General features: G+C 46.6%; 2 protein-coding genes across 4 annotated transcripts in view; one reads left to right on the forward strand and one right to left on the reverse strand.

Annotated features, from left to right (window-relative positions):
• LOC137378740 (meckelin-like) overlaps positions 1-27,785 on the forward strand; it is a 196,324-nt gene that overhangs the window by 34,310 nt on the left and 134,229 nt on the right. For all 3 annotated transcript variants that reach the window (XM_068049104.1, XM_068049105.1, XM_068049106.1), the window contains exon 2: positions 26,684-26,766. In XM_068049104.1, the coding sequence (XP_067905205.1) occupies positions 26,684-26,766 (83 nt within the window). The remainder of the gene's footprint in view (positions 1-26,683; positions 26,767-27,785) is intronic.
• LOC137379130 (C-reactive protein-like) lies at positions 3,582-7,706 on the reverse strand. The gene is made up of 2 exons (XM_068049848.1): positions 7,643-7,706; positions 3,582-4,198 (listed from the first exon to the last, which is right to left on the reverse strand). The coding sequence occupies exons 1-2, from the start codon at positions 7,704-7,706 to the stop codon at positions 3,582-3,584; spliced, it is 681 nt and encodes a 226-aa protein (XP_067905949.1).

Here is a 27,785-nt window from a genome sequence, read left to right on the forward strand (position 1 = left end):
CCATTAAACAGAACCCTTATTGCATGGGTCCCCAAAAAGTGGCCCAGGTTTGGGAGGAAATCCTGTACACGCTAGACAACAACCTGATTGAGCCCAGCCAGAGCAGCTGGAGTTCTCCAGTTGGTGCTAGTGCCCAAGCCCGATGGCTCTATCCAGCTCTGCATAGATTACAGGAAGATCAATGCAGTGACCAGAGCTGATTTCTACCCCATTTCCCGCCTGGAGGACTGGATTGATAGGGTGGGGAATGCCACCTGCACAACAAAAATAGATTTACTAAAGGGACATTGGCAGGTTTCCTTAACACCCCAAACCAAGTAGATATCAGCATTCTTCACCCCAAATGGCCTATTCCAGTGCCAAGTGATGCCCTTTAGTCAAAAGAATGCCCCTGCCACCTTCCAAAGTCTGATAAACCAAGTGGTGGCTGGCCTACCCAACTGCATTGTATAGCTAGATGATTTGCTGGTATACAGTGAGACCTGGGGGAACCAATTAGCCCAATTAGACGCCCTCTTCCAACCATTACAGGCAGCCCACCTTGTAGTAAGCCTCGCAAAAAGCGGGTTCGCCAGCCAAGTGACCTACCTCGGGCATGTTGTTGATCAGGGACGTGTGCTATCCTGGGCAGCAGAAATACAAGCACTGGTGGGTTTTCCCATCCCTACCTTGAAATAGGAAATCATGCGTTTCCTGGGGATGTCCAAGTTTTACTGCAAGTTTGTTTGCAAATTCCAGCACTATAGCGGCCTTACCAACCAACTTACTGCAGGAAAGGGCCAAGGTGGTGTGGTCAGAAAAGGGCAAACTGCTTTCGAGAGGCTAAAGGCCATGTTGATATTGATGAACGAACTGGTCCCGGCAGCTCCCAGCTTTGATAAACGTTTTAAAGTTTAAAGTTAAAGGGATAAATGGGTCTTTTTCCGAATGATAGGCAGTGACTAGTGGGGTACCGCAGGGATCGGTGCTGGGACCCCAGCTATTCACAATATACATTAATGATTCAGATGAGGGAACTAAATGTAATATTTCCAGATTTGCAGATGACACAAAACTGGGTGGGAGGGTGAGTTGTGAGGAGGGTGCAGAGAGGCTTCAGGGTGATTTGGACAAGTTGAGTGAGTGGGCTAATGCATGGCAGATGCAGTATAATGTGGATAAATGTGAGGTTATCCACTTTGGTAGCAAAAACAGGAAGGCAGATTATTATCTGATTGGCTATAGACTGAGAGAGGGGAATATGCAGCGAGACCTGGGTGTTCCCGTACATCAGTCGCTGAAGGTAAGCATGCAGGTGCAACAGGTGGTTAAAAAGGCAAATCGTATGTTGGCCTTCATAGCAAGAGGATTCGGGTATAGGAGCAGGGATGTTTTGCAATTATACAGGGCCTTGGTGAGGCCACACCTGGAATATTGTGTGCAGTTTTGGTCTCCCTATCTGAGGAAGGATGTTCTTGCTATAGAGGGAGTGGAGAGAAGGTTTACCAGACTGATTCCTGGGATGGCGGGACTGACATATGAGGAGAGATTGTGTCAGTTAGGATTATATTCGTTGGAGTTCAGAAGAATGAGGGGGGATCTCATAGAAACCTATAAACTTCTAACAGGACTTGACAGGGTAGATGCAGGAAGGATGTTCCCGATGGTGGGGGAGTTCAGAACCAGGGGTCATAGTCTAAGGATACGGGATAAACTTTTCATGACTGAGACGAGGAGAAATCTCTTCACCCAGAGAGTGGTGAGCCTGTGGAATTCACTACCGCAGAAAGCAGTTGAGGCTAAAACAGTGTATGTTTTCAAGAAGGAGTTAGATATAGCTAAATACTGCTGTTGGGTCTAAAGGAATCAAAGGGTATGGGGCGAAAGCGGGAACAGGCTACTGAGTTGGATGATCAGCCATGATCATAGTGAATGGCGGAGCAGGCTCGAAGGGCCAAATGGCCTATTCCTGTTCCTATTTTCTATGTTTCTATGTTTCTCAGACTACAGAGCCTTACAGTCAACAACCAGGGGACACGGATAAAGCCCCTCTTGTCCCTTCCGGAACCAGAGAAGCAAGCCTGAATTGTGCACGTGGCCCAGTGACGACTTCAGGACTTTAATTTCAATTAAGGACATTGAGACTCAGTGTTTTGAATTCCAATTACTACAGATTTTACTACAACCTCCCAACTCTGTTTTTCTCTCTGTAATCTGTTTGTGTGTGTGTGTGGCTCTTGTGTGAATGCGGGCATGGATGCGTTGCGTGATTTAGAAAATTTTAATCGGTTTAGAGTTAATAAGCTTACATTAGGTTAATTAGGTTAATAAGCTTACATTTTTCTTGTTTAAGCTCAAGAAAACTTGTCTGATTGATTCATTTGCAATTATATTTTGAGGAACAGGAGCAAGTGCTCACTGAGGTGGTAAATTAAATTACTGTGTTAAAAGAATAAACCCTGTTGTGGTCAAACCAAAGAAGGGGCGAAAGGGGAGCCTGAGACCCCTTCCTCGCCTGGACGTAAGACAACAATAAAACTTTCTACTTGCAGTGCTTGTGAATGCTCTGGCAATGAGAAATGTGCAGTGAGCTTTCCTTTGAATAGAGCGTGAATCTAAGAATGCTTCAGAATCATGTAACCCTGGATGAGATCAATTGCCTCAGCCTAGCCTGAGGAAGCAATCTGGGTCCTTCCTGCTATGTGTGAGGCTCCGTATCACTGGACACTGAAATTATTTAGTTTGCTATTGGAGAGCTGGATTGTTCTGAGTTTTAATTGAATATTTGACACTAATATGCACGGCACACACAGTAATTTAAGCACACAGTAACCTTTCCTTTTTGATGCTAATTTATTAATCTGATAAAACAAACACCAATTCAGTTCAATCATTAACTCTTTACAGGTGCATCAGTGTGAGTATGACAAATCTTGGTGCAATAGAAGCAGAGAGAGACAGAGACCAGGCATTATTAATCACAAAACAGCACAATTGTAATCCAAAACAGAATCATCTTCGATTAAAAGGATTTTCTCACCGCTTGACTCTGCTGATCAACACCACTATCATTTACATTTGATGCTTTTATTGTCTCTGTGTGTGCTCAGCAGAGTCAGAAGGCAGCAAACTTCCTGGATCATCTTTCTGCACTGATAGCCTTGCAGGAGGATACAGAACCATTTCGATTGTGATTTTAAAAAGGGCACCGGCAGGATAATTGGGAATGTTGCTGCAGATAAAGCAGATGGTCTTGTCCTATATACATTGATCAAATTCCCTGTCTCTCTCTCGACATATTAACGAGGAATGACAGTGGTTCTTGTACATTGACTTTGGATCCAATGTCCAGATGCCGAGGGAGGTGAGAAATAAAAGGTCTCCGTGAATAATCCCTGATCCAAATATCATCAGCCCTGTGAGGATTTCCGCTCTACTCTAAATTAAACTTGAAGACTTTTGCTGCCTGGTCTGATTTAGATCGGAAAGTTCGCAATGAAATCAATATTCTATTAATATAGATTACTGGAAGCATTTTCCCTGAACTGTGCGCCTTTTAATTCGTCAGCCTGTCATTTCTAAACTATTGCAGCGAAAGAATTTTAAACTGTGCAGTCACCATGATCTTTTATGGTCACTATTCCAGCACTTACATATTTTAATGTTGACCAGTCAATGATGTTCCCCCCAGGACAGTGACACCCCTGACTGATCGCCTTGATGTCATTACTGGATAGAACGTGGTCCCACAGATCAACACCTGTTACCTCCCCAACAAAACACTGTTTGATGTCAAAGCCTCCCCCAACCGAGTCCTGTTCCTGACCCAGGATATACGTACCACCACCACGCACGATCCCACCCTGATTAACAACTTTCTGAATGCTCCGTTGTCCATTGACCCAGAATGTTGTGATCCCTGTTCTAGACTCCCAGGTCACACAAGTGTGTCTCAGCAGCGCGTTCATTTCTGGGAGGGTGAAAGAAATAATAAACTGGCGAAGTAACAGGGAGAATGTCCCCAAAGGATTGTACCAGAGCAACAGTTCATTATGGTGATCTGATGTTGCATAGGAAAACAAAGAGTAGCTTCGCCATTCTTCCGATGCTACTCTCAGACAGAGAGTAAAAGCACGCAAGTCTGGGACTTCAGTTGGCAATAGTTTGACAGAGCTGTTGTTGGTTTGTATTGGAAATATCAGTGAATTCCCGGAAAGTCCTGTAAATGATCAGAGTTTACATGTTGGTTAGTGGCATTTTGACACAGAATGGAGAGCTGCAGGACTTTTCCATCAAAACAGGTGAATTCTTGTTATTGTCAGCCATTTTTCACAACAGATAAATGTTGAACTGAAGACAGGGAAACAAAATGACAATTGGCTTTTTAAATCAGGCTGGCACCGACCAGAGAGTTATCTCAAAGATCAATGACCCACAGACAGGCTTCACCTCCCCAGTCCAGACTGGCACTGCACCCCCTTCGCCCACAGTCCAGACTGGCACTGCACTCCCTCCGTCCACAGTCCACACAAACACTGCATTCCCTCCGTCCACAGTCCAGTCAGACACTGCACCCCCTCCGCCCACAGTCCAGACAGACACTGCACTCCCTTCATCCACAGTCAACACAGACACTGCACTCCCTCCGCCCACAGTCCAGTCAGACACTGCACCCCTTCCGTCCACAGTCCACACAGACACTGCACACCCTCCGTCGACAGTCCACACAGACACTGCACACCCTTCGCCCACAGTCCAGACAGACACTGCACTCCCTTCATCCACAGTCCAGACAGACACTGCACACCCTCCGCCCACAGTCCAGACAGACACTGCACACCCTCCGCCCACAGTCCAGACAGACACTGCAGTCCCTCCGTCCACAGTCCACACAGACACTGCACTCCCTCCGGCCACAGTCCAGTCAGACACTGCACCCCCTCCGCCCACAGTCCAGACAGACACTGCACTCCCTTCATCCACAGTCAACACAAACACTGCACTCCCTCCGTCCACAGTCCAGACAGACACTGCACTCCCTCCGTCCACAGTCCACACGGACACTGCACTCCCTCCGTCCACAGTCCACACGGACACTGCACCCTCTCCGTCCACAGTCCACACAAACACTGCACCCCCGCCGTCCACAGTCCACACAAACACTGCACCCCCTCCGTCCACAGTCCAGACAAACACTGCACCCCCTCCGTCCACAGTCCAGACAGACACTGCACTCCCTCCGTCCACAGTCCACACAAACACTGCACTCCCTCTGTCCACAGTCCACACAAACACTGCACACCCTCCGTCCACAGTCCACACAGACACTGCACCCCCTCCGCCCACAGTCCAGACAGACACTGCACTCCCTCCGTCCACAGTCCACACGAACACTGCACCCCCGCCGTCCACAGTCCACACAAACACTGCACCCCCTCCGTCCACAGTCCACACAAACACTGCACCCCCTCCGTCCACAGTCCACACAAACACTGCACCCCCGCCGTCCACAGTCCACACAAACACTGCACCCCCTCCGTCCACAGTCCACACAGACACTGCACTCCCTCCGTCCACAGTCCACACAGACACTGCACCCCCTCCGTCCACAGTCCACACAAATACTGCACTCCGTCCACATTCCACACAGACACTGCACTCCCTCCGTCCACAGACCAGACAGACACAGCACTCCCTCCGTCCACAGACCAGACAGACACTGCACTCCCTCCGTCCACAGACCAGACAGACATTGCACTCCCTCCGTCCACAGTCCACACAGACACTGCACCCCCTCCGTCCACAGTCCACACAAATACTGCACTCCGTCCACATTCCACACAGACACTGCACTCCCTCCGTCCACAGACCAGACAGCCACTGCACTCCCTCCGTCCACAGACCAGACAGACACTGCACTCCCTCCGTCCACAGACCAGACAGACACTGCACTCCCTCCGTCCACAGACCAGACAGACCCTGCACTCCCTCCGTCCACAGTCCACACAGACACTGCACTCCCTCCGTCCACAGTCCACACAGACACTGCACTCCCTCCATCCACAGTCCACACAGACACTGCACCCCTTCCGTCCACAGTCCACACAAACACTGCACTCACTCCGTCCACAGTCCACACAGACACTGCACTCCCTCCATCCACAGTCCACACAGACACTGCACTCACTCCGCCCACAGTCCACACAGCCACTGCACTCCCTCCCTACAGAGTTTACACAATTCTATTGTTGTCCTTTACCTGGGCACATCTTCTCTCAATAATATTCCTCTCCCACCATTAATGCATTTCCCCAAATCACTCTGATTTGACCTGGTGTTGTGGATAATTATTTGAATAAATTACCTCAGGATGTTTCAGAGCCACGTTTTTCCAGACACATCTTTGACAAACAATGGGCAGGTGTAACCTCATGGATTAATTCCTCATCACACCCTTGAGGATAGTTAGATTATATTTTTAACTCCGATAAGCTTCCGCCCACACATTCGCTCCATCACTGAGACCACCTATTTCCAGCTCTTTATTATCATCCAACTCTGCCCCTGCCTCAGCTCATCTGCTGCTGAAACTCTCGTGTTTGCCTTTTCCATCTAGACTTGACTATTTCACTGCAGTCCTGACCGGCCTCCCACATTCTACCCTCCATAAACTGAGGCCATCCAAAACTCCTGATGCCTGAGTCTTGACTCGAACCGAGTCCCTTCAAACATCACCCCTGTGTTCACTGAACGACGTTGGCTCCCGGTTTAGCAACACCTCATTTTAAAAATTCTCATCTTTGTTTTCAAATCCCTCCATGGCCTCATCCCTCTCCCTATCTCTGTTTTCTCCTCCAGCTCTTAACCTTCCAAGATCTCTGCGTTCCTCTAATTGTGGCCTGGTCAGCTTCCCCGATGTTAGTTTCTCCACCATCAGCAGCTGTGCCTTTAGCTGCCTGGGCTTTAAACTCTGGAATTCCCTCCCTAAGCCTCTCTGCCTCTTTTTATTTATTTTATTTAGAGATACAGCACTGAAGCAGGCCTTTCGGCCCATCAAGTCTGTGCCGACCAACAACCACCCTTTTATCCTGACCCTACAGTAATCCCATAATTCCTACCAACTACCTACACTAGGGTCAAATTTTTATAATGGCCAATTTACCTGTCAACCTGCAAGTCTTTGACTGTGGGAGGAAACCGGAGCGGCAAAAACCCACGCGGTCACAGGGAGAACTTGCAAACTCTGCACTAGAGGTACCCAGCATCGAACCCGGGTCACTGGAGCTGTGAGGTTGCAGTGCTAACCACTGCGCTACTATGCTGCCCTAGCCCTCTTATTTTCCTTTCTGATGCTGTTAAACATGCCTCCTTGACCAAGCTGTGCCTAATGTTTCCTTATGTTGATTCGTGTCAAATGTTGTTTGATAATCGGTCCTGTGAAATGCCTTGGGATATTTTGCTGTGTTAAAGGCACTACATCAATGCAAGTTGTTGTTGTGGAGAGTACACTTTCGTAACGCAGCAGGTGACATTGGGCGCTTAGCTCAAGCCGGGAGTGGAATCTGAGCTTTTCCTGCTCTGTGTGGAGCTCAGTGACAGCAACATAAAATATAGTTTGAATAATGTTTGTACACCAGACTGTGCAAGTTCAGAACGAACATACCTTCACTGGCCGATACTGGCAGGTAAATGCACGCCACAAGCACAAAGGGAATCAAGTCTTTCATCCTGTGTCCGGCCTGTAAATAATAATAATCGGTGAGTAATTTCAATTTGTTTGCTGATATTTAAACTCAGAAATGCCGACCCAGATTCATGCACATAAAAGTGACACACATAGCAGCCACCTTGATACTCACTGCAGCACTTTCTCCAAACCAGTCTCGTCCTGAGGTGAGTCCAATGAGCTGTGCACAACTTGCTGCAATTTATATTCTGTTGTGCTCAGTGACAGCCCACTGGATTGAGGTAAATGAGGAGGCAGCGCTCGCACTGTTGTCCAACCCTAATGCGCCAAGATGTTTTCACTGGTATCACCGACGAGTATAATGATGCTGGGATAATTAGGATGAGGGTGGCTATTTGGCCCCTGTTAACCATGGAATGATAGAATGACAGTGCACCAGAGGAGTCCATTCAGCCCATCATTCCTGTGCTGGCTCTTTGAAAGTAATTTCTCATTTGCCCCACTTCCCCCATTGCTCATCCCTGACTTTCACCCCCACCCCAATCCTCAGCCCGTAGCCCAGCAAATATTTGGGAACAGTCTCCTCCCGCCTCTCCTTTTGTTTGTCCTAAGGCTTTGTTGGTTTTCATCCTGCTTACCCTAGATCTGCTCTACAGATCAGCCGCATCGTTTACATATCGAATGCCAATGCCATGAGATTGGAAGACCTTCCCCTCACTGCTGTATCTCTGACGGTGATAGCAGCAATGTCAGATTCTTGGGTCTGTTGGGTTTAAAGGGATCAAAGGGTATGGGGCGAAAGTGGGAACAGGTTACTGAGTTGGATGATCATCCATGATCATAATGAATGGCGGAGCAGGCTCGAAGGGCCAAATGGCCTACTTCTATGTTTCTATTCTTGTGGGAGCAGCTATTGACAATGAAGCAGTGCCTATTCTAATGCCACCTTGCCCTTCTGACTGATGAAATGCTCGTCCCAATTCGGACCACAATCCCATTCAACCAATTTGTGCACAGTTCGAGTGTTCAGCTGCAAGACGGGCCCAACTCTAGTGTTATTGAAAGGGTCGGGGGCACATCTTGCGCGCAAGGTGAATGTAAAGACCGTCTGCTATTGCAGCAGTGTCTGAAAATGCTCTGGAGTGTTTCTGGACGTGTTGCAGTGAACTAGATTTGGCAGGGATTGTTGCTGCATCTTCACAGGATACCAGGATACACACTGTGGTCGTATCTGAGCTGGTGGCTGTGAGTGTCAGATCAAGTCCGGAGTCTCTTCATCCATGCTGTTGTTCTCTCTCCTTCTCCAGGTAGAGCAGGTTGGGCCAATGCTCATTGAATTTTTGAAGAATGAGAGATGATCTTATTGAAACATGCTCGATTCTGAGGGGGCTTGAAAGGGTAGATGCTAAGAGGATGTTTTCCCTCTTGGGGGAACCTAGAACTAGGGGTCAAAGTTTCAGAATAAGGGGTCGCCCATTTAAGACGGAGATGAAAAGGAAGTTTTTCTCTCAGAGGGTCACGAGTCTTTGGAATTCTCTATCCCATATTGCTGTGGAGGCTGTCATTGAATATATTCAATGAGGTAGATAGATTTTTGAACTCTCGGGGAGTCAAAGGTTCTGGGGAACAAGCAGCAAAGTATAGTAGAGGCCAAAACCAGAACAGCCTTGATCTTATTGAATGGTAGAGCAGGCTCGAGGGGCCGAATGGCCTCGTCCTGCTCCTATTTCTCATGTTCTTGTATCCTTATACGAGTAAGTCACAGAATGTGCTCCATGGCAGACACGAGTGATAGAGCGGATTAATCACCGTCTCCAAGCGAAAGCCCTCTCGAAGCCTTTAAGCGTGACCAATGCAGGGTTCAGGGTGGATTTATATGAGAACATCCTGTTGGCTTGTACCTTGACTGAAAAGCAGGTGAGGAGTTAGAACAAGGGAACTGTGCGTGCGTTAAGTACGAGCCACCAGCAACAATTCAGAATTGATGGATGACTTGGCTGTAGGAGCCCCTCACCCACATGTGGGAAAGAAACAGTGTGACAGAACAAGAATATTTGGCACAAGGCTTTCAGTTACCAATGGCCAGGTCTCTGCCTGAGTTTAATGATGAGGGATGTGTTTTGCTGCATGACATCGGGACCATGCAAGGATGAATTTGATTTAAATGCTTCCTGATTCCCGATTCTTTTGAGGTATTACACCCAGAGGGGCTGTAGATGCTGAGTCGTGGAATAAATACAGGACTGAGAGCCATTGACCTTTGGCGACTGAGAATGAAGGGATTTGTGGGTAGGGTGGGAAAGTGGAGTTAAGGCAGATGAACAGCCATGATATTATTGAATGGTGCAGCAGGATCAAGGAGCCAATTGGCCCATTCCTGCTCCGACTGCTTTTGTTCTAACAGTGCGAAAGGGCTCTCACCAGACACATTATGCTGCATGATCTTGTGTTCGTGTGTGTGTGTGCGCTTTGCATGTGAGGCACCCAGTATGTAGAATACATGACGAAGGCATGCTCAAGAACAGTTCCCCAATGTGCTCAGTCCCACTCGCAACTCGACAACACTAAATTGCTGAGGTGGCCAAAGCAAATGGGAGCACATACTATGTGACGTCCAATTTAACAACTTTCAGCCACGGTTCCAACATGCAACCAACAAAGATGCCAACTTTCTGTGTAGGAGGGAGGGTTTTGGTTTCCTGGATAATTGGGGCTCTTTCTGGGGTAGGTGGGACCTCTACAAACAGGATGGTCTTCACCTGAACCAGAGGGGTACCAATATCCTGGGGGGGGGAGATTTGCTAGTGCTCTTCGGGGGGGTTTAAACTAATTCAGCAGGGGGATGGGAACCTAAATTGTAGTTCCAGTGTGCAGGATGTTGAGAGTAGTGAGGTCAGGGATAAGGTTATAAGGACACAAGAGGGCACTGGCAAGCAAGAGCTTGGTTTAAAATGTGTCTACTTCGACGCCAGGAGCATCCGGAATAAGGTGGGTGAGCTTGCAGCATGGGTTGGTACCTGGGATCTCGATGTTGTGGCCATTTCAGAGACATGGGTAGAGCAGGGACAGGAATGGATGTTGCGGGTTCCGGGATTTAGATGTTTCACTAAGAACAGAGAAGATGGTAAAAGAGGGGTGGTGTGGCATTGTTAATCAAGGAAAGTATTACAGTGGCAGAAAGGACGTTTGAGGACTCGTCTACTGAGGTAGTCTGGGCCGAGGTTAGAAACAGGAGAGGAGAGGTCACCCTGTTGGGAGTTTTCTATAGACCTCCAAATAGTTCCAGAGATGTAGAGGAAAGGATAGCAGAGATGATTCTTGACAGGAGCGAGAGTAACAGGGTAGTGGTTATGGGGGACTTTAACTTTCCAAATATTGACTGGAAATACTATAGTTCGAGTACTTTAGATGGGTCTGTTTTTGTCCAGTGTGTGCAGGAGGGTTTTCTGACACAGTATGTAGACAGGCCAACCAGGGGTGATGCCACATTGGATTTGGTACTGGGTAATGAACCCGGCCAGGTGTTAGATTTAGAAGTTGGTGAGCACTTTGGTGATAGTGATCACAATGCGGTTAGTTTTACCTTAGTGATGGGCAGGGACAGGCATATGCAGCAGGGTAAGAATTATCGCTGGGGGAAAGGAAATTATGATGCAATTAGGCAAGATTTAGGATGTGTAGGATGGGGAAGGAAACTGCAGGGGATGGGCACAATCGAAATGTGGAGCTTATTCAAGGCGCAGCTACTGCGTGTCCTTGATAAGTATGTACCTGTCAGGCAGGGAGGAAGTTGTCGAGCGAGGGAGCCGTGGTTTCCTGAAGAAGTTGAAGCGCTTGTCAAGAGGAAGAAGGCGGCTTATGTTAGGATGAGACGTGAAGGCTCAGTTAGGGCGCTTGTGAGTTACAAGCTAGCCAGGAAGGATCTAAAGGGAGAGATAAGAAGAGCAAGGAGAGGACACGAGAAGTCATTGGCGGATAGGATCAAGGAAAACCCTAAGGCTTTCTATAGGTATATCAGGAATAAAAGAATGACTAGAGATAGGTTAGGGCCAATCAAGGATAGTAGTGGGAAGTTGTGTGTGGAATCGGAGGAGATAGGGGAAGTGTTAAATGAATATTTTTCGTCAGTATTTACAGTGGAGAAAGAAAATGTTGTCCAGGAGAATACTGAGATTCAGACTACTAGGCTAGATGGGATTGAGGTTCACAAGGAGGAGGTGTTAGCAATTTTGGAAAGTGTGAAAATAGATAAGTCCCCTGGGCCAGATGGGGTTTATCCTCGGATTCTCTGGGAAGCCAGGGAGGAGATTGCAGAGCCTTTGTCCTTGATTTTTATGTCGTCATTGTCGACAGGAATAGTGCCGGAAGACTGGAGGATAGCAAATGTTGTCCCCTTGTTCAAGAAGGGGAGTAGAAACAGCCCTAGTAATTATAGACCCGTGAGCCTTACTTCGGTTGTGGGTAAAATGTTGGAAAAGGTTATAAGAGATAGGATTTATAATCATCTTGAAAAGAATAAGTTCATTAGAGATAGTCAGCACGGTTTTGTGAAGGGTAGGTCGTGCCTCACAAACCTTATTGAGTTTTTTGAGAAGGTGACCAAACAGGTGGATGAGGGTAAAGCCGTGGATGTGGTCTATATGGATTTCAGTAAGGCATTTGATAAAGTTCCCCACGTTAGGCTATTGCAGAAAATACAGAAGTATGGGATTGAAGGTGAATTAGTGCTTTGGATCAGAAATTGGCTAGTTGAAAGAAGACAGAGGGTGGTGGTTGATGGTAAATGTTCATCCTGGAGTTTAGTTACTAGTGGTGTCCCGCAAGGATCTGTTTTGGGGCCACTGCTGTTTGTCATTTTTATAAATGACCTGAATGTGGGTGTAGAAGGGTGGGTTAGTAAATTTGCGGATGACACGAAGGTCGGTGGAGTTGTGGACAGTGCCGAAGGATGTTGTAGGTTACAGAGGGACATAGATAGGCTGCAGAGCTGGGCTGAGAGATGGTAAATGGAGTTTAATGCGGAAAAGTGTGAGGTGATTCACTTCGGAAGGAGTAACAGGATTGCAGAATACTGGGCTAATGGGAAGATTCTTGGTAGTGTAGATGAACAGAGAGATCTTGGTGTCCAGGTACATAAATCCCTGAAAGTTGCTACCCAGGTTAATTGAGCTGTTAAGAAGGCATATGGTGTGTTAGCTTTTATTAGTAGGGGGATCGAGTTTCAGAGCCACGAGGTCATGCTGCAGCTGTACAGAACTCTGGTGAGGCCGCACCTGGAGTATTGCGTGCAATTCTGGTCACCGCATTATAGGAAGGATGTGGAAGCTTTGGAAAAGGTGCAGAGGAGATTTACTAGGATGTTGCCTGGTATGGAGGGAAGGTCTTACGAGGAAAGGCTGAGGGACTTGAGGTTGTTTTCGTTAGAGAGAAGGAGGAGAAGAGGTGACTTAATAGAGACATATAAGATAATCAGAGGGTTGGACAGGGTGGATAGTGAGAGCCTTTTTCCTCGGATGATGATGGCAAACACGAGGGGACATAGCTTTAAGTTGAGGGGTGATAGATATAGGACAGATGTCAGAGGTAGTTTCTTTACACAGAGAGTAGTAGGGGCGTGGAACGCCCTGCCTGCAACAGTAGTAGACTCGCCAACTTTAAGGGCATTTAAGTGGTCATTGGATAGACATATGGATGAAAATGGAATAGTGTAGGTCAGATGGTTTCACAGGTCGGCGCAACATCGAGGGCTGAAGGGCCTGTACTGCGCTGTAGTGTTCTATGTTCTACGTTCTATGTTATATGAATGAAACGACCAGGAAAGGGTTACACAGTCCGGTTCCTATCAGTGAAACTGGAGTTAATGTTGGGATTCAGTGGGGAGTGGGGGGGTGGAATCATAAAATTTAGACTTGAATTCCCCACCAGAGTTCTCACTGAAATGAGATAATGTGTCGAAAGGAAGGGCATTTAAGTCATGTTTTTCCCTAGACATGGATCAGAGTCAAAGAACACTGGCGGAACTCTGCAGATCAGGAGAGGATTTTTTCACATACACATGGTGAGATTGGCGTTTTGGCCCAATTATATATTCAGGGTATGTAGCTACCTGAGGCATATTTATTAATTTTATTATTGCTGTGTTATGTATGGGCATTGTTTTAAAAAGTCTTACAAAGGCGCCCAAGTATTGGAACCAGTACAGTTGCAGTAAGGGAATGGCAGGAATAAGGTTTTGTGATTGACTCGAAACATGATCCCACTTTAGGTGAGGTCAGTTAACTCAGCAATGACCGGTGATGGAACCTCGCCCTCCCATCGAAGTGGTCGGTGTTTACATCCCCTTCTTGAAGCTCTGTGTCTCTGCCCCGCTGAGGGATTACTGCTCTGTACCCATTTGTTTTCATTGCTGCTTCCAGGTCTGAGTACTTCCAACCCCAGTGAATGAGTAATGGAGGGAGAGAGGATTTAGAGAGTTGAGGAGGGGGAATGAGGGATTGGAAATGGATACAGAGTGGGAGAATTGAGGAAGAGGGTACTATAGGAGAATGAGAGAGAGTGCAAGGGGGTGGGAAATGAGAGTGTGGAGATAGAGCCAGTAATGGTGTAGAAATGGAAAATACCACTTTACTTTATTAAGGAGGTGACATCCCCAGAGGTTCATGTGTAATGTTGTGACAGAATGTAGATTGACTTCCAGAAAGCTTTTGCGCCAGTTCCATATGAAAGGCTGTTAGATTTGAAGAAAGCAGTGGGAGTTGGGCACAAAGGATAGATAGTGATGGGAAATTGGACAAAGGATGAGAGAGCCTCAGTTGCTTGATAGGTGAGTGATTGTGAGGGGAGGGACTGTTGATTGGGGAGTTTCAGGGTCAGTACTGGAGCACTGAGTTCCTGCCTTTCTGTATTCAAGTTATTGTAAATTACAATATAAAACAGAGTGATTCCTACATAATAGCATGTAAAGAGGGAGGCAGTTTTCATTTAGAAAATATGTACCAGCCCAGGATTGGACGCTGAAAAGTAACATGGGGAAGTGTAGGGTGCTACATTCTGGAAGAAAGAGCAAGTGACAGACATACAGTGTGCGAAACTTTCCCTCCCTCCCTATATCCCCATCTCCTCCACACCCTCACCCTCCCCACATCCCCATCTCCTCCACACCCTCACCCTCCCCACATCCCCGTCTCCTCCACACCCTCACCCTCCCCACATCCCCGTCTCCTACACACCCTCACCCTCCCCACATCCCCATCTCCTACACACCCTCACCCTCCCCACATCCCCATCTCCTACACACCCTCACCCTCCCTATATCCCCATTTCCTGCACACCCTCACCCTCCCTATATCCCCATTTCCTGCTCAGAGATCCCTTTTTCCAGTACCTATTTCCTCATTTGTGGGAAATGTGTCACCAGCAAAGAACGAGCAGGTCTAAGAAATTCCTCGAATTGAGACTTGTACGTAGGAGCAGGAGGAGGCCTTTCAGCCCCTCCAGTCTGTTCTGCCATTCAGTGAAATCATCGTTGATGTGTATTTTTGTTATTCTTTCATGTGATGTGACATCACTAACAATGCCAGCCTTTGTTGCTCATCCCTCATTGCCCTTTGGCAGCTGAATGTCTTGTTAGGCCATTTCAGAGGGCAGTTAAGAGTGAACTGTATTGCTGTGGATCCAGCGTCACATGTTGGCCAGACTGGGTAGGGACAGCAGATTTCCTTCCCAAAAGCACATTAGTGAACCAGATGGGTTTTTACGACAATCGATGATTGAGACTAGCTCTCAATTTCAGATTTTTTACTTAATTAATTGAATTTATTAATTAATAGATTTTAAATTCCACTGGCTTCCATGGTGGGATTTGATCCCATGTCCCCAGAGCATTAGTCTGGGTCTCTGGTTTACTATTCGAGTGATATTATCACGGCTCGACCGTCTACTAACTCCATCTCCCGCTTTGGCTCCATATCTCCTGATACCCTTTGCTTGCAACAATCTCTTCATCTCTGAATTAAAATTATTAATTGAGCTGGCATGTACTGCACTTTGTGCAAGAGAGTTCCACATTTACACCCCATTTTTTGTGTAATAGTAGTTCTGTGACTCCTTTCCTAAATGGCTCTCACTCCGATGTGTAATGTTGTGATTGGACTACATATTAGAAGCCACAAGTGTAAGGGAGCAGAATTAGAGCAGCGAACTTGAACGCCAACTTCTGCAGTTCAGGATAGATTTAAATCAGAGAATGAGTTGACATACATTGTCTGACAATCATGTGAGGAGTCAGAACAAGGGAACTGTACGTGCGTTGAGTACAAACTACCTGTGTGTAAAGTGCCAGATAGTAGCAATTTAGAATTGATATATAACTTAACTGTAGTAACCCTTCGCCCACATGTGGGAATTTACTGTGTGAAAGTATGAGAGAGGTCAAGAATATTTTCTGGGTGCCACTGCTGACATCATTGAGTTGCAAATAACAACAACTTAGCTTTGTATCATGCCTGTAAAATCATAAACTGTCCCTAGAGCACTCTGAGTGGGGAGGGTGAGCAGTCAGCAGTTGTGATCCATATTGGTACCAAGGACAGAGGTAGAAAGGGTGATGAGGCCTGGAGGCAGAGTTTAGGGAGCTAGGAAATAAAACTAGCAAGCTGGACCTCAAAGGTAGTAATATCTGGATTACTGCGGGTACTACGCGCAAGTGAATATAGAAGTCGGAGGATGGAGTAGATGAATGTGTGGCTAGAGAGATGGTGCAGGAGTGAGGGCTTCAGATTCCTGGGACATTGGGATCGGTTCTGGGGTGATTGGACCTGTACAAGTCGGACTGGTTGCACCTGAATAGAACCGGGACCAGTGTCCTTGCGGGTGATTTGCATGTGCTATTGGGGAGCGTTTCGACTAACTTGACAGGAGTGTGGCTACCAGGATATAATATTAAAGAGGAAAACCAGGGTGCACAGAGAATTTGGAGAGACAGATAGCACCAGAGTAGGAAATAGTAAGGCATTAATGGAGTCCATGTAAGAGGAAATGTAGTTAGGTCTAAGTTAGGGTTACTGTGCAGGAGTGGGGTAAATAAGTTTAGTGAGCTGATGGCACAGATAGCCACATGGAAATAGGATGTGGTGATAATGGAGTCCTAGCTCAAAAAAGGGCCAGACTGGACACTAAATATTCTTGGATATCAGGTGTTCAGGAAAGGTAGGGAAGGAAGGAAAGGAGGAGGGGTGGCTGTACTGATTAAGGAGAACATTCCAGTGCCGGAGAGACGATTTCCTAGAGGGGTCAAGGTGAGAATTTATTTGGTTAGAGTGAAGATACAATGGAGATACCATTACATTGCTGGGGGTATTCTGTGGACCACCAACTAGTGGGAAGGATATAGAGGAACAAATTTGCAAGAAAAGTACAGAGAGCTGCAAGAATTGTAGAATAATTATAATCGGGGAGTTCAGTTATCCTACCTTAGACTGGGATGGTCATAGTATAAAGAGCAGAGAGGGGCAAGAGTTTTTAGAGTGTGTTCAGGAGAATTTTCTGCAATTGTATGTTTCCAGTCCAATGAGGAAGGAGGCATTGCTGGATCTGGTTCTGGGAAATGAGGTGGGTCAAGTGGACCAAATGTCAGTAGGGGAACCTTTAGGGAAAGTAACCATAGCATCGTGAGGTTTAGTTTAGCTATGGCAAACAGACAGGCAGCAATCCAGAGTAAAGATAATCAATTGGAGCGGGTCAACTTCAATGGAGTGATAATAGATCTGGCCCAAGTAAATTGGATTCAAAAATTGGCAGGCAAAACTTTAACTGAACAATGGGCTGCTTTTAAAGAGGAGATTGTTCATTTACAGTCAAGGTACATTTACATGAGGGGGAACGGTACGGCAAACAGATCCAGAGTTCCCTTGATGATGAAAGCAATAGAGAATCAGAAAAAGGGTGCATATGACTGATGTCAGGTGATAATACAATTGAGAACCAGGTTCAGAGCGGAAGTGAAAAAACAAATAGGAGAAGGAAAGAGACAGTACAAAAGCCTTGGAGCTAACATAAAAGGGAATCTAAAAGTCTTCTATCGGTACATAAATAATAGAAGGGTGGTAAACGGAGGAGTGGCGCCGATTGGGGCCCTAGAAGGCCTGGCTGAGGTACTAAATGAGTACTTTGTATCTATCTGTCTGTACCAAGGAAGACGATGCTGCACATGTCATGGTGACAGAGGAGGTTGTTACGAACCTGGATGGGCTAAAAATTGATGAAGAGGAGGTATTGGACAGCCTGGCTGTACTTAAAGTTGCTAAGTCACCAGAACCGGATGAATGCGTCCAAGGATACAGAGGGAAGTAAGGGTGAAAGTTGCAGAGGCACCAGCCATAATATTCCAATCCTCCTTAGATATAGGACTGTTGTCAGAGGACTGGCGAATTGCAAATGTTACACCCTTGCTCAAGAAAGGGTGTAAAGACTAAGCCCAGCAACTACAGGCCAGTCAGTTTAACCTCAGCTGTGGGAAAGCTTTGAGAAACGATAATTCGGGAGAAAATTAATAGTCACTTGGACAAATGTGGTTTAGTTAAGGAAAGCCAGCACAGATTTTTTCAAGGAAAATCGTGTTTAACGAACTGGCTTGTGTTTTTTAATGAGGTAACAGGGAGGGTTGATGAGGGGAAGCGATCGATGTGGTGCACATGCACTTTGAAAATGTATTTGATGAAGTGCCACATAACAGGCTTGACAGAACACTTGGAGCCCATGGAATAAAAGGGACAGTGGCAGCATGGATATGAAATTGGCTAAGTGACAGGAAACAGAGAGTAGTTGTGAATGGTTGTTTTTCACACTGGAGGGAGGTATACATTGAGGTGCCCCAGGGGTCAATGTTAGAACCCCTGCTTTTGTTGATATATTATTAATAACTTAAACCTGGGTCTACAGGGCACAAGTTCAAAATTTGCATATGACACAAAACGTGGAAGTATTGTGCACTGTGAGGAGGGTAGTGATGGATTTCAAAACCCATAGACTGGTTTGTGGAATGGGCGGACAAGTGACAGATGAAAATTGATGCAGAAAAGTGTCAAGTGATTCATTTTGGTAGGAAGAATGGGCAGAGGCAATATAAAATAAAGGTTACAATTCTACAGGGAGTGCAGGATCAGAGGAACCTTGGGTATATGTGTACAAATCATAGAAGGTTGCAGGGCAGGTTGAGAAAGCGGTTAATAAAGCATTTGGGCTGCTGGGCTTTATAAATAGGGACATGGAGTAAGAAAACATTGCATAAAACACTGGTCTGTCCTCAGCTGGAGTATTATGTCTGGTTCTGGGCAGTTAGGAAAGATATTAAGGAATTAGAGAGGTGCAGAAAAGATTCAGGAGGGTTGATCCAGGGATGAGGAACTTCAGTTACATGGATAGTTTGAGGAGCAGGGGCTGTTTTCCTTGTAGAAGAGAAGACTAAGAGGAGATTTGATAGAGGTGTTCAAAATCATGAGAGGTCTGGACAGAGTAGATAGGGAGAGACTGTTCCGATTGGTGAAGGGTCCAGAACCAGAGGACACCCATTTAAGGTGATTGGCAAAAGAAGCAACAGCGACATGAGGAAAATCATTTTATGCAGTGATTGGTTAGGATCTGGAATGCACTGGCTGAGAATGTGGTGGTGGCAGATTCAATTGAGGCTTTCATGAAGGGACCTGTATAATTATCTTAAGAGAAGGAATTTGCAGGGTGACAGGGAAAAGACGGGGGTGTGCAACTAAGTGAATTTCTCTTGCAGTGAGCTGGCACAGACATGACGGGTCGAATGGCCTCCTTCTGTGCTGTAGCCATTCTATGATTCTAGAGGGTTCACAGGAGGGTCATTGCACAACATTTGATACAAAACTACCTTGGAGATATTGTGCCAGGTAGTAAAGAGCCTCTTAAAGGAGGAGAGGATTAGAGAGGCGGAGATGCCAAGGGAGGCAATTCCAGAGATTTATTGCCTCAGCAGCTGAAGGCCGGTTGTGGGGGTGATGAAAATCGGGGGATGTGCAAAAGTCCCGGGTATGGAGAGGCACAGAGTTTTGGGAGGTTTGTAGGGGCTGGAGGAGGTTACAGAGTTTTGGGAGGTTTGTAGGGCTGGAGGAGGTTCCAGAGTTTTGGGAGGTTTGTAGGGGCTGGAGGAGGTTCCAGAGTTTTGGGAGGTTTGTAGGGCTGGAGGAGGTTACAGAGTTTGGGGAGGTTTGTAGGGCTGGAGGAGGTTACAGAGTTTTGGGAGGTTTGTAGGGCTGGAGGAGGTTACAGAGTTTTGGGAGGTTTGTAGGGCTGGAGGAGGTTACAGAGTTTTGGGAGGTTTGTAGGGCTGGAGGAGGTTCCAGAGTTTTGGGAGGTTTGTAGGGGCTGGAGGAGGTTACAGAGTTTTGGGAGGTTTGTAGGGCTGGAGGAGGTTCCAGAGTTTTGGGAGGTTTGTAGGGGCTGGAGGAGGTTCCAGAGTTTTGGGAGGTTTGTAGGGCTGGAGGAGGTTCCAGAGTTTGGGGAGGTTTGTAGGGCTGGAGGAGGTTACAGAGTTTTGGGAGGTTTGTAGGGCTGGAGGAGGTTACAGAGTTTGGGGAGGTTTGTAGGGCTGGAGGAGGTTACAGAGTTTTGGGAGGTTTGTAGGGCTGGAGGAGGTTACAGAGTTTTGGGAGGTTTGTAGGGCTGGAGGAGGTTCCAGAGGTTTGTAGGGGCTGGAGGAGGTTCCAGAGTTTTGGGAGGTTTGTAGGGCTGGAGGAGGTTACAGAGTTTTGGGAGGTTTGTAGGGCTGGAGGAGGTTCCAGAGTTTTGGGAGGTTTGTAGGGGCTGGAGGAGGTTACAGAGTTTTGGGAGGTTTGTAGGGCTGGAGGAGGTTACAGAGTTTTGGGAGGTTTGTAGGGGCTGGAGGAGGTTCCAGAGTTTTGGGAGGTTTGTAGGGCTGGAGGAGGTTCCAGAGTTTTGGGAGGTTTGTAGGGGCTGGAGGAGGTTACAGAGTTTTGGGAGGTTTGTAGGGCTGGAGGAGGTTACAGAGTTTGGGGAGGTTTGTAGGGCTGGAGGAGGTTCCAGAGTTTTGGGAGGTTTGTAGGGCTGGAGGAGGTTACAGAGTTAGTCAGGGGAGGCGAGGCCATGATGGAATTTGAAAACAAGGACGAGGATTTTACATGTCAGTCATGGCCGGACTGGCAGTTAGTGTTGGTCAGCGAGCACAGGGGCGATGGTGAAGGGGACTTAGTGCGAGTTAGGATTCGGGGCAGCAGAGTTTTGGATGAGTTCAATTGTACAGCGAGTGGGAGGTGGGAGGCTGGCCAGGAGAGAATTTAATTAGTTGAGTCCATAAGTTGCAAAGGCATGATCAGAGGTTCTGGAGCAGTTGAAGTGCGGTAAGGGTGGGAGATCTGTTACGGAGTTGGAAGTAGGTTGTCTTGGTGATTGAGAAAATATGGGGTCAAACACTCAGTTCCGGGTCAAATAGGACACCCCAAGGTTGTGAATGGTTTCGTTCAACTTCAGTGGTCAGGGAGAGAGATGGAATCAGTGGCTACGGAAGGGAGTTTCTGATGGGGAAAATACTCAATTTGCCTGGAATTTGTAATCTGATCCAGTCATTGTCAGGCAGGTTACAGTAATAAGAGTACAGTAACATAGTGTTTACGTTATAAAAACAAGAAATGCTGAAAATACTCAGCAGGTCTGGCAGCATCTGTGGAGAGAGAAGCAGAGTTAACACTTCAGGTCAGTGACCCTTAGAACATAGAACATAGAACAGTACAGCACAGTACAGGCCCTTTGGTCCACGATGTTGTGCCGAACCTTTAACCGACTCTAGGATCAAACTACCTACATACCCTTCATACTACTATCATCCATCATACTACTTCTTCAGAAGTGTTTGGAGTAGGCTTGGAATAGGACTTGAACCCAGAGCTTCTGCCTTAGAGGTGAGAGTGCTACCATAGAACATAGAACAGTACAGCACAGTTCAGGCCCTTCGGCCCACGATGTTGTGCCGAACCTTTAACCTACTCTAAGATCAAACTAACTACCGACCCTTCATTCTACTATCATCCATGTACCTATCCAAGAGTCGCTTTAATGCCCCTAATGTATCTGCTTCTACTACCACCGCTGGCAGCGCATTCCACGCACCCACCACTCTCTGTGTAAAGAACCTACCTCTGACATCTCCCCGAAACCTTCCTCCAATCACCTTAAAATTATGCCCCCTGGTGATAGCCCTTTCCACCCTGGGAAAAAGTCTCTGGCTATCCACTCTATCTATGCCTCTCATCATCTTGTACCCCTCTATCAAGTCACCTCTCATCCTTCTTCGCTCCAATGAGAAAAGCCCCAGCTCCCTCAATCTTTCTTCGTAGGACATGCCCTCCAGTCCAGGCAGCATTCTGGTAAATCTCCTCTGCACCCTCTCTAAAGCTTCCACATCCTTCCTCTAATGAGGCGACCAGAACTGAACACAATATTCCAAGTGTGGTCGAACCAGGGCCTTATAGAGCTGCAACATAACCTCGCGGCTCTTAAACTCAATCCCCCTGTTAATGAAAGCCAACACACCATACGCCTTCTTAACAACCCTATCAACTTGGGTGGCAACTTTGAGCGATCTGTGGACATGGACCCCAAGATCCCTCTGTTCCTCCACACTACCAAGAATCCTGTCTTTAAGCCTGTATTCTGCATTCAAATTCGACCTTCCAAAATGAATCACTTCACACTTTTCCAGGTTGAACTCCATCTGCCACTTCTCAGCCCAGCTCTGCATCCTGTCAATGTCCCGTTGCAACCTGCAACAGCCTTCCACACTATCCACAACTCCAGCAACCTTCGTGCCATCGGCAAACTTGCTAACCCAGCCTTCCACTTCCTCATCCAAGTCATTTATAAAAATCACAAAGAGCAGAGGTCCCAGAACAGATCCTTGTGGAACACCACTGGTCACCGAGCTCCATGCTGAATACTTTCCATCTACTACCACCCTCTGACTTCTATGGGCCAGCCAATTTTGTATCCAGACAGCCAACTTTCCCTGACTCCCATGCCTTCTTACTTTCTGAATGAGCCTACCATGGAGAACCTTATCAAACGCCTTGCTAAATTCCATATACACCACATCCACTGCTCTTCCTTCATCAATGTGTTTTGTCACATCTTCAAAGAATTTAATAAGGCTTGTGAGGCATGACCTGCCCCTCACAAAGCCATGCTGACTGTCTCTAATCAAACCATGCTTTTCCAAATAATCATAAATCCTGTCTCTCAGAATCCTCTCCAATAATTTGCCCACTACCAACGTAAGACTGACTGGTCTATAATTCCCAGGGTTATCCCTATTCCCTTTCTTGAACAAGGGAACAACATTTGCCACCCTCCAATCATCCAGTACTACTCTGGTGGACAGTGAAGACGCAAAGATCATCGCCAAAGGCGCAGCAATCTCTTCCCTCGCTTCCCGTAATATCCTTGGGTATATCCCGTCTGGCCCCGGGGACTTATCTGTCCTCATATCATTCAAAATTTCCAGCACATCCTCCCTCTTAACCTCAAGCTGTTCCAGCATATCAGCCTGTTCCACGCTGTCCTCACAAACGACCAGGTCCCTCTCACTAGTGAATACTGAAGCAAAGTATTCATTTAGGACCTCCCCTACCTCCTCCGACTCCAGGCACAAGTTCCCTCCACTATCCCTGATTGGCCCTACCCTCACTCTGGCCATCCTCTTGTTCCTCACATAAGTGTAGAACGCCTTGGGATTTTCCTTAATCCTACCCGCCAAGACTTTATCATGTCCACTTCTAGCTCTCCTAAGTCCATTCTTCAATTCCTTCCTGGCTACCTTGTAACCCTCTAGAGCCCTGTCTGATCCTTGCTTCCTCAACCTTAAGTAAGCTTCCTTCTTCCTCTTGACTAGCTGTTCCACATCTCTTGTCATCCAAGGTTCCTTCATCCTACCATCCCTTCCCTGCCTCATCGGGACAAACCTATCCACCAGTCGCAGCAAGCGCTCCCTAAACAACCTCCACATTTCTGTCGTGCATTTCCCTGAGAACATCTGTTCCCAATTTATGCTCCCCAGTTCCTGCCTAATAGCATTGTAATTCCCCCTCCCCCAATTAAATATTTTCCCATCCCGTCTGCTCCTGTCCCTCTCCATGACTATAGTAAAGGTCAGGGAGTTGTGATCACTATCACCGAAATGCTCTCCCACCGATAGATCTGCCACCTGGCCTGGGTCGTTGCCAAGCACCAAGTCCAACATAGTCTCCCCTCTAGTCGGCCTATCTACATATTGAGTCAGGAAACCTTCCTGGACACACCTGACAAAAACTGCTCCATCCAAACTGTTTGCACTAAGGAGGTTCCAATCAATATTAGGGAAGTTGAAGTCACCCATGACAACAACCCTGTTTCTTCTGCACCTTTCCAAAATCTGCCTCCCAATCTGTTCCTCCATGTCTCTGTTGCTATTGGGGGGTCTATAGAAAACTCCCAACAAAGTGACTGTTCCTTTCCTGTTTCTGACTTCCACCCATAATGACTCAGTAGACAAACACTCCTCGACAACCTCCCTATCTGCAGCTGTGATACTATCCCTGATTAGCAATGCCACTCCCCCACCTCTTTTACCTCCTTCCCTATTCCTTTTGAAACATCTAAACCCCGGAACATCCAACATCCATTCCTGCCCCTGTGATATCCACGTCTCCGTAATGGCCACAACATGGTAGCTCCAACTGAGTTACAGCTGACAGCCTGGTTATCCTGTAGTGGAGTTGGTAGTGTTTACGTTACTGCACTTGTATCCAGAGTCCTGACTAATGATGGGGAGAAATTATTTCATGGCAGCCTGGGAATTTAAATTCAGTTAATTAATTAAATCTGGAATTAAAAAGCTCATATCAGTAATGGTGACCATGGAACAACCCATCTGGTTCACTAATGTCCTTTTGGGAAGGAAATCTGCTGTCCTTACCTGGTCTGGCATGTGACTCCAGACCCATAGCCACGTGGTTGACTCTTAACGGCCCTCTGAAATGCACGAACAATGCCACTCAGTTTTATTCAAGAAGGTGGCTCACCACCACCTTCTCAATTAGGGATGGGCAGCATTTGATGCCAGCGACACCCACATCCCGTGAATGAATTGAAAAAAATGAACTCAGAAGACACACAGTGGTAACAAGGACTGATTTCAGTGACCGCACAGCGCTATCACTCCTGAGTTCAGACAACACATTTGTCACACTTGCCCCTCTTGTAACCCAGCAGGTGTTTGGAAACAGTCTCTTCCCATCTCATCTTTTGTTCATCCTGAGGCTTGCATCCTACCTACACTAGTTCTGTGTTCCAAATCAAATCAGTTTTTTCACCTTTGGAATAGTGCCCTGGACTCTTTTCCATCCACCTGAGAGGGCAGATAGAGCCTTGGTTTAAGCATCTCTTCCGAAAGACACCATCTCCGACAGTGCAGCACTCCCTCAGTACTGCACTGGAGTGTGAGCTTTGATTTTTTTTTTCTCTGCTTAAGGCTTGGAGTAGGACTTGAACCCAGAGCCTTCTGCCTTAGAGGTGAGAGTGCTACCAACTGAGTTACAGCTGACAGTCTGGTTATCCTATAGTGGAGGTGGTGGTGTAGTGGTAATATCACTAGATTAGTAATCCAGAGGCTCATCTTAATACTCTGGGGACATGAGTTCAAATCCCATCACAGCAGATGGTGAAATTTGAATTCAAGTAATTATAATAATATTTAAAAGCTAGTCTAATGGTGACAAATAAACCATTGTCAATTGTTGCAAAAACCCATCTGGTTCCTTCCTTTAAGGAAGAAAATCTGCTGTCCTCAACTGATCTGGCCTACATGTGACTCCAGAACCATAACAATGTGGTTGACTCTTAAAATGCCTTCTGAAATGGCCTAGCAAGACATGCAGTTCAAGGGCAATTGGAATGGGCAATCAATGCTGGCCTTTTCGGGGGTCAATCTGCAGTCCAGACCTGGGCCAAAATGTGTATCCCTGAAGTCAGGAAAGATTAAAGTAAACATTTTCAGCCTTTCCCCTTTATAAAAGGGGCCGATAGGGCTTTTTAATCAGCTTTTCAGCTGGGGCCCGGCTGAACCCCTTCCTCGGACCTGACACATCTCCACAGGACTGGCAATTGGGTACCTGTGATCATTCCAAGAATGCTAATAAGGTGACCTTCCTGTGAACATCAGTGGTGTCAGATCTGTCATTGACTGAGGAAGGGCCTGTGGGTTTTGGGCCCATGTTTTCTCATTGGGAGAGAATTGGCATAACAAATAGTTGAAAATGAGAAGGATCTGAGAAGTCAACAACCAACGCTGAATCAGATCACTTCTAATAAAAACATAATCATATATGGCTCTAGCCTACTGTGCATCACCTAAGTGTCAATTGTGGCTCAGTGGGGAACACTGTCATTACAGAAAGGACATAGTTGCTCTGGAGAGAGTACAGAAGAGATTTACAAGAATGTTGGCAGCGCTCGAAAGTTGCAACAATGAGGAAAGATTGGATAAGCTAGGGTTGTTTTCCTTCGAACAGAGGAGGCTGAGGGGTGACTTAATAGAGGTGTACAAAATTATGAGGGGCCTAGATAGAGTAGACAGGAAGGACCTGTTTCCCCTAGCGGAGAGGTCAATTACCGGGGACCACAGATTTAAGGTGATTGGTGGAAGGATTAGAGGGGACATGAGGAAAACGTTTTCACCCAAAGAGTGGTGGGTGTCTGGAATTCACTGCCCGGAATGGTGGTGGAGGCAGAAGCCCTCAATTCTTTTAAAAGGTATCTGCACGTGCATCTGAAGTGCTGTAAATGGCAAGGCTATGGATCAGGTGCTGGAAAGTGGGATTAGATTGGGTGGCTAGTTTTTTCGGCTGGCACAGGCATGAAGGGCTGAAAGGCCTCCTTCTGTGCTGTAATTTTTCTATTGTTCATCAATTGATTTAATTCATTGATACAGTGTTCCTCTTTCACTCCTAGGTCTCCATTGCATCTGTAATGATGATTATGCAATGATAGATACTGGATCCCCCATAGCACAATGCACTCCCTGCAACCAAAATGTAAGTGACCTCATGAAAATTAGTAAATGAAAATTCCCTGCTCGTTGATTGAAATTAAATATTTTGATTGCAAAGTTGAGGTATTTACAGTAGTTGGGTGAAGATCGCCATGGTATAATGCAGCACTGTCAATCCTCATTTATTGAAATGGACTAGGTGCCAGCACTCCACATTAAGTGCAGGCACAAGCATTTATCTGCAGCCAGCCAAGCTATTATGTTGCACTTTCAGCCACTGAGTTACGTGACAAGTATCAAGGATGTTGAAATTTTGAAAGAGGAAACCTTTACAGGGCAATGGGGAAAGAGTGGGTGAGTGGGATTAATTGGATATCTCTCAAAGAGCTGACACAAGCATGATGGTCGAATGATCTTCTTCCATGCTGTATCATTCTCTGATTCTATTTATGAATGAATAATAGATAGTGATGGCTTTCTTTCCTTGCAAGTTCTCCCAATGGGGTTGACTTGTGCTGGGGTTTGATTCTGTGGGGTGCCTGCAGCTCCCCTTCCCATTGCCCCACCCAAGTGATTCTGCTTCATGAGTCCAGACAATGTGCGTGGGCAGGTATTTGATTGGACGTGGTGGTGGCAGCCTTGCATTCGAGCCCAATCCTGTCCTCACGCAATATCCAATCATATGCATTTTCAAGAGGAGTCGCTGGATGGCGACCGAGAATGTTGAAGTCTTTGGCATTTTGCGTTTTTTTGTCCTTAAGGGGCGCAAAAGATTGGACAAGAAAAGTAGGAAAGAAAGTTTGATCAAAAGTAGAAAGTTCTTCCTGTTTTGCCTCCTCCATGTTGCGTTCTTCAACCAGGAAGATCTAGCATCTCTGTGAAGAGCATCCTCAGCACTCCATGGACAGCTAAACAGTTCCGACCTTTATGCAGATCAGGACAAATTCTGCCAGTTTTGTTTCTGCTTAATGAAGTGGTACACTCCTCTGTCTCATGGTCTTCAACCTAGTATCACTAATGTGAGTCACACCTAGCAAGGCAGTGTCTGGTCACATTCCAAGG

The sequence above is a fragment of the Heterodontus francisci genome, chromosome 17 (genome assembly GCF_036365525.1).
Source record: "Heterodontus francisci isolate sHetFra1 chromosome 17, sHetFra1.hap1, whole genome shotgun sequence".
In the NCBI taxonomy this organism is placed as follows: domain Eukaryota; kingdom Metazoa; phylum Chordata; class Chondrichthyes; order Heterodontiformes; family Heterodontidae; genus Heterodontus; species Heterodontus francisci.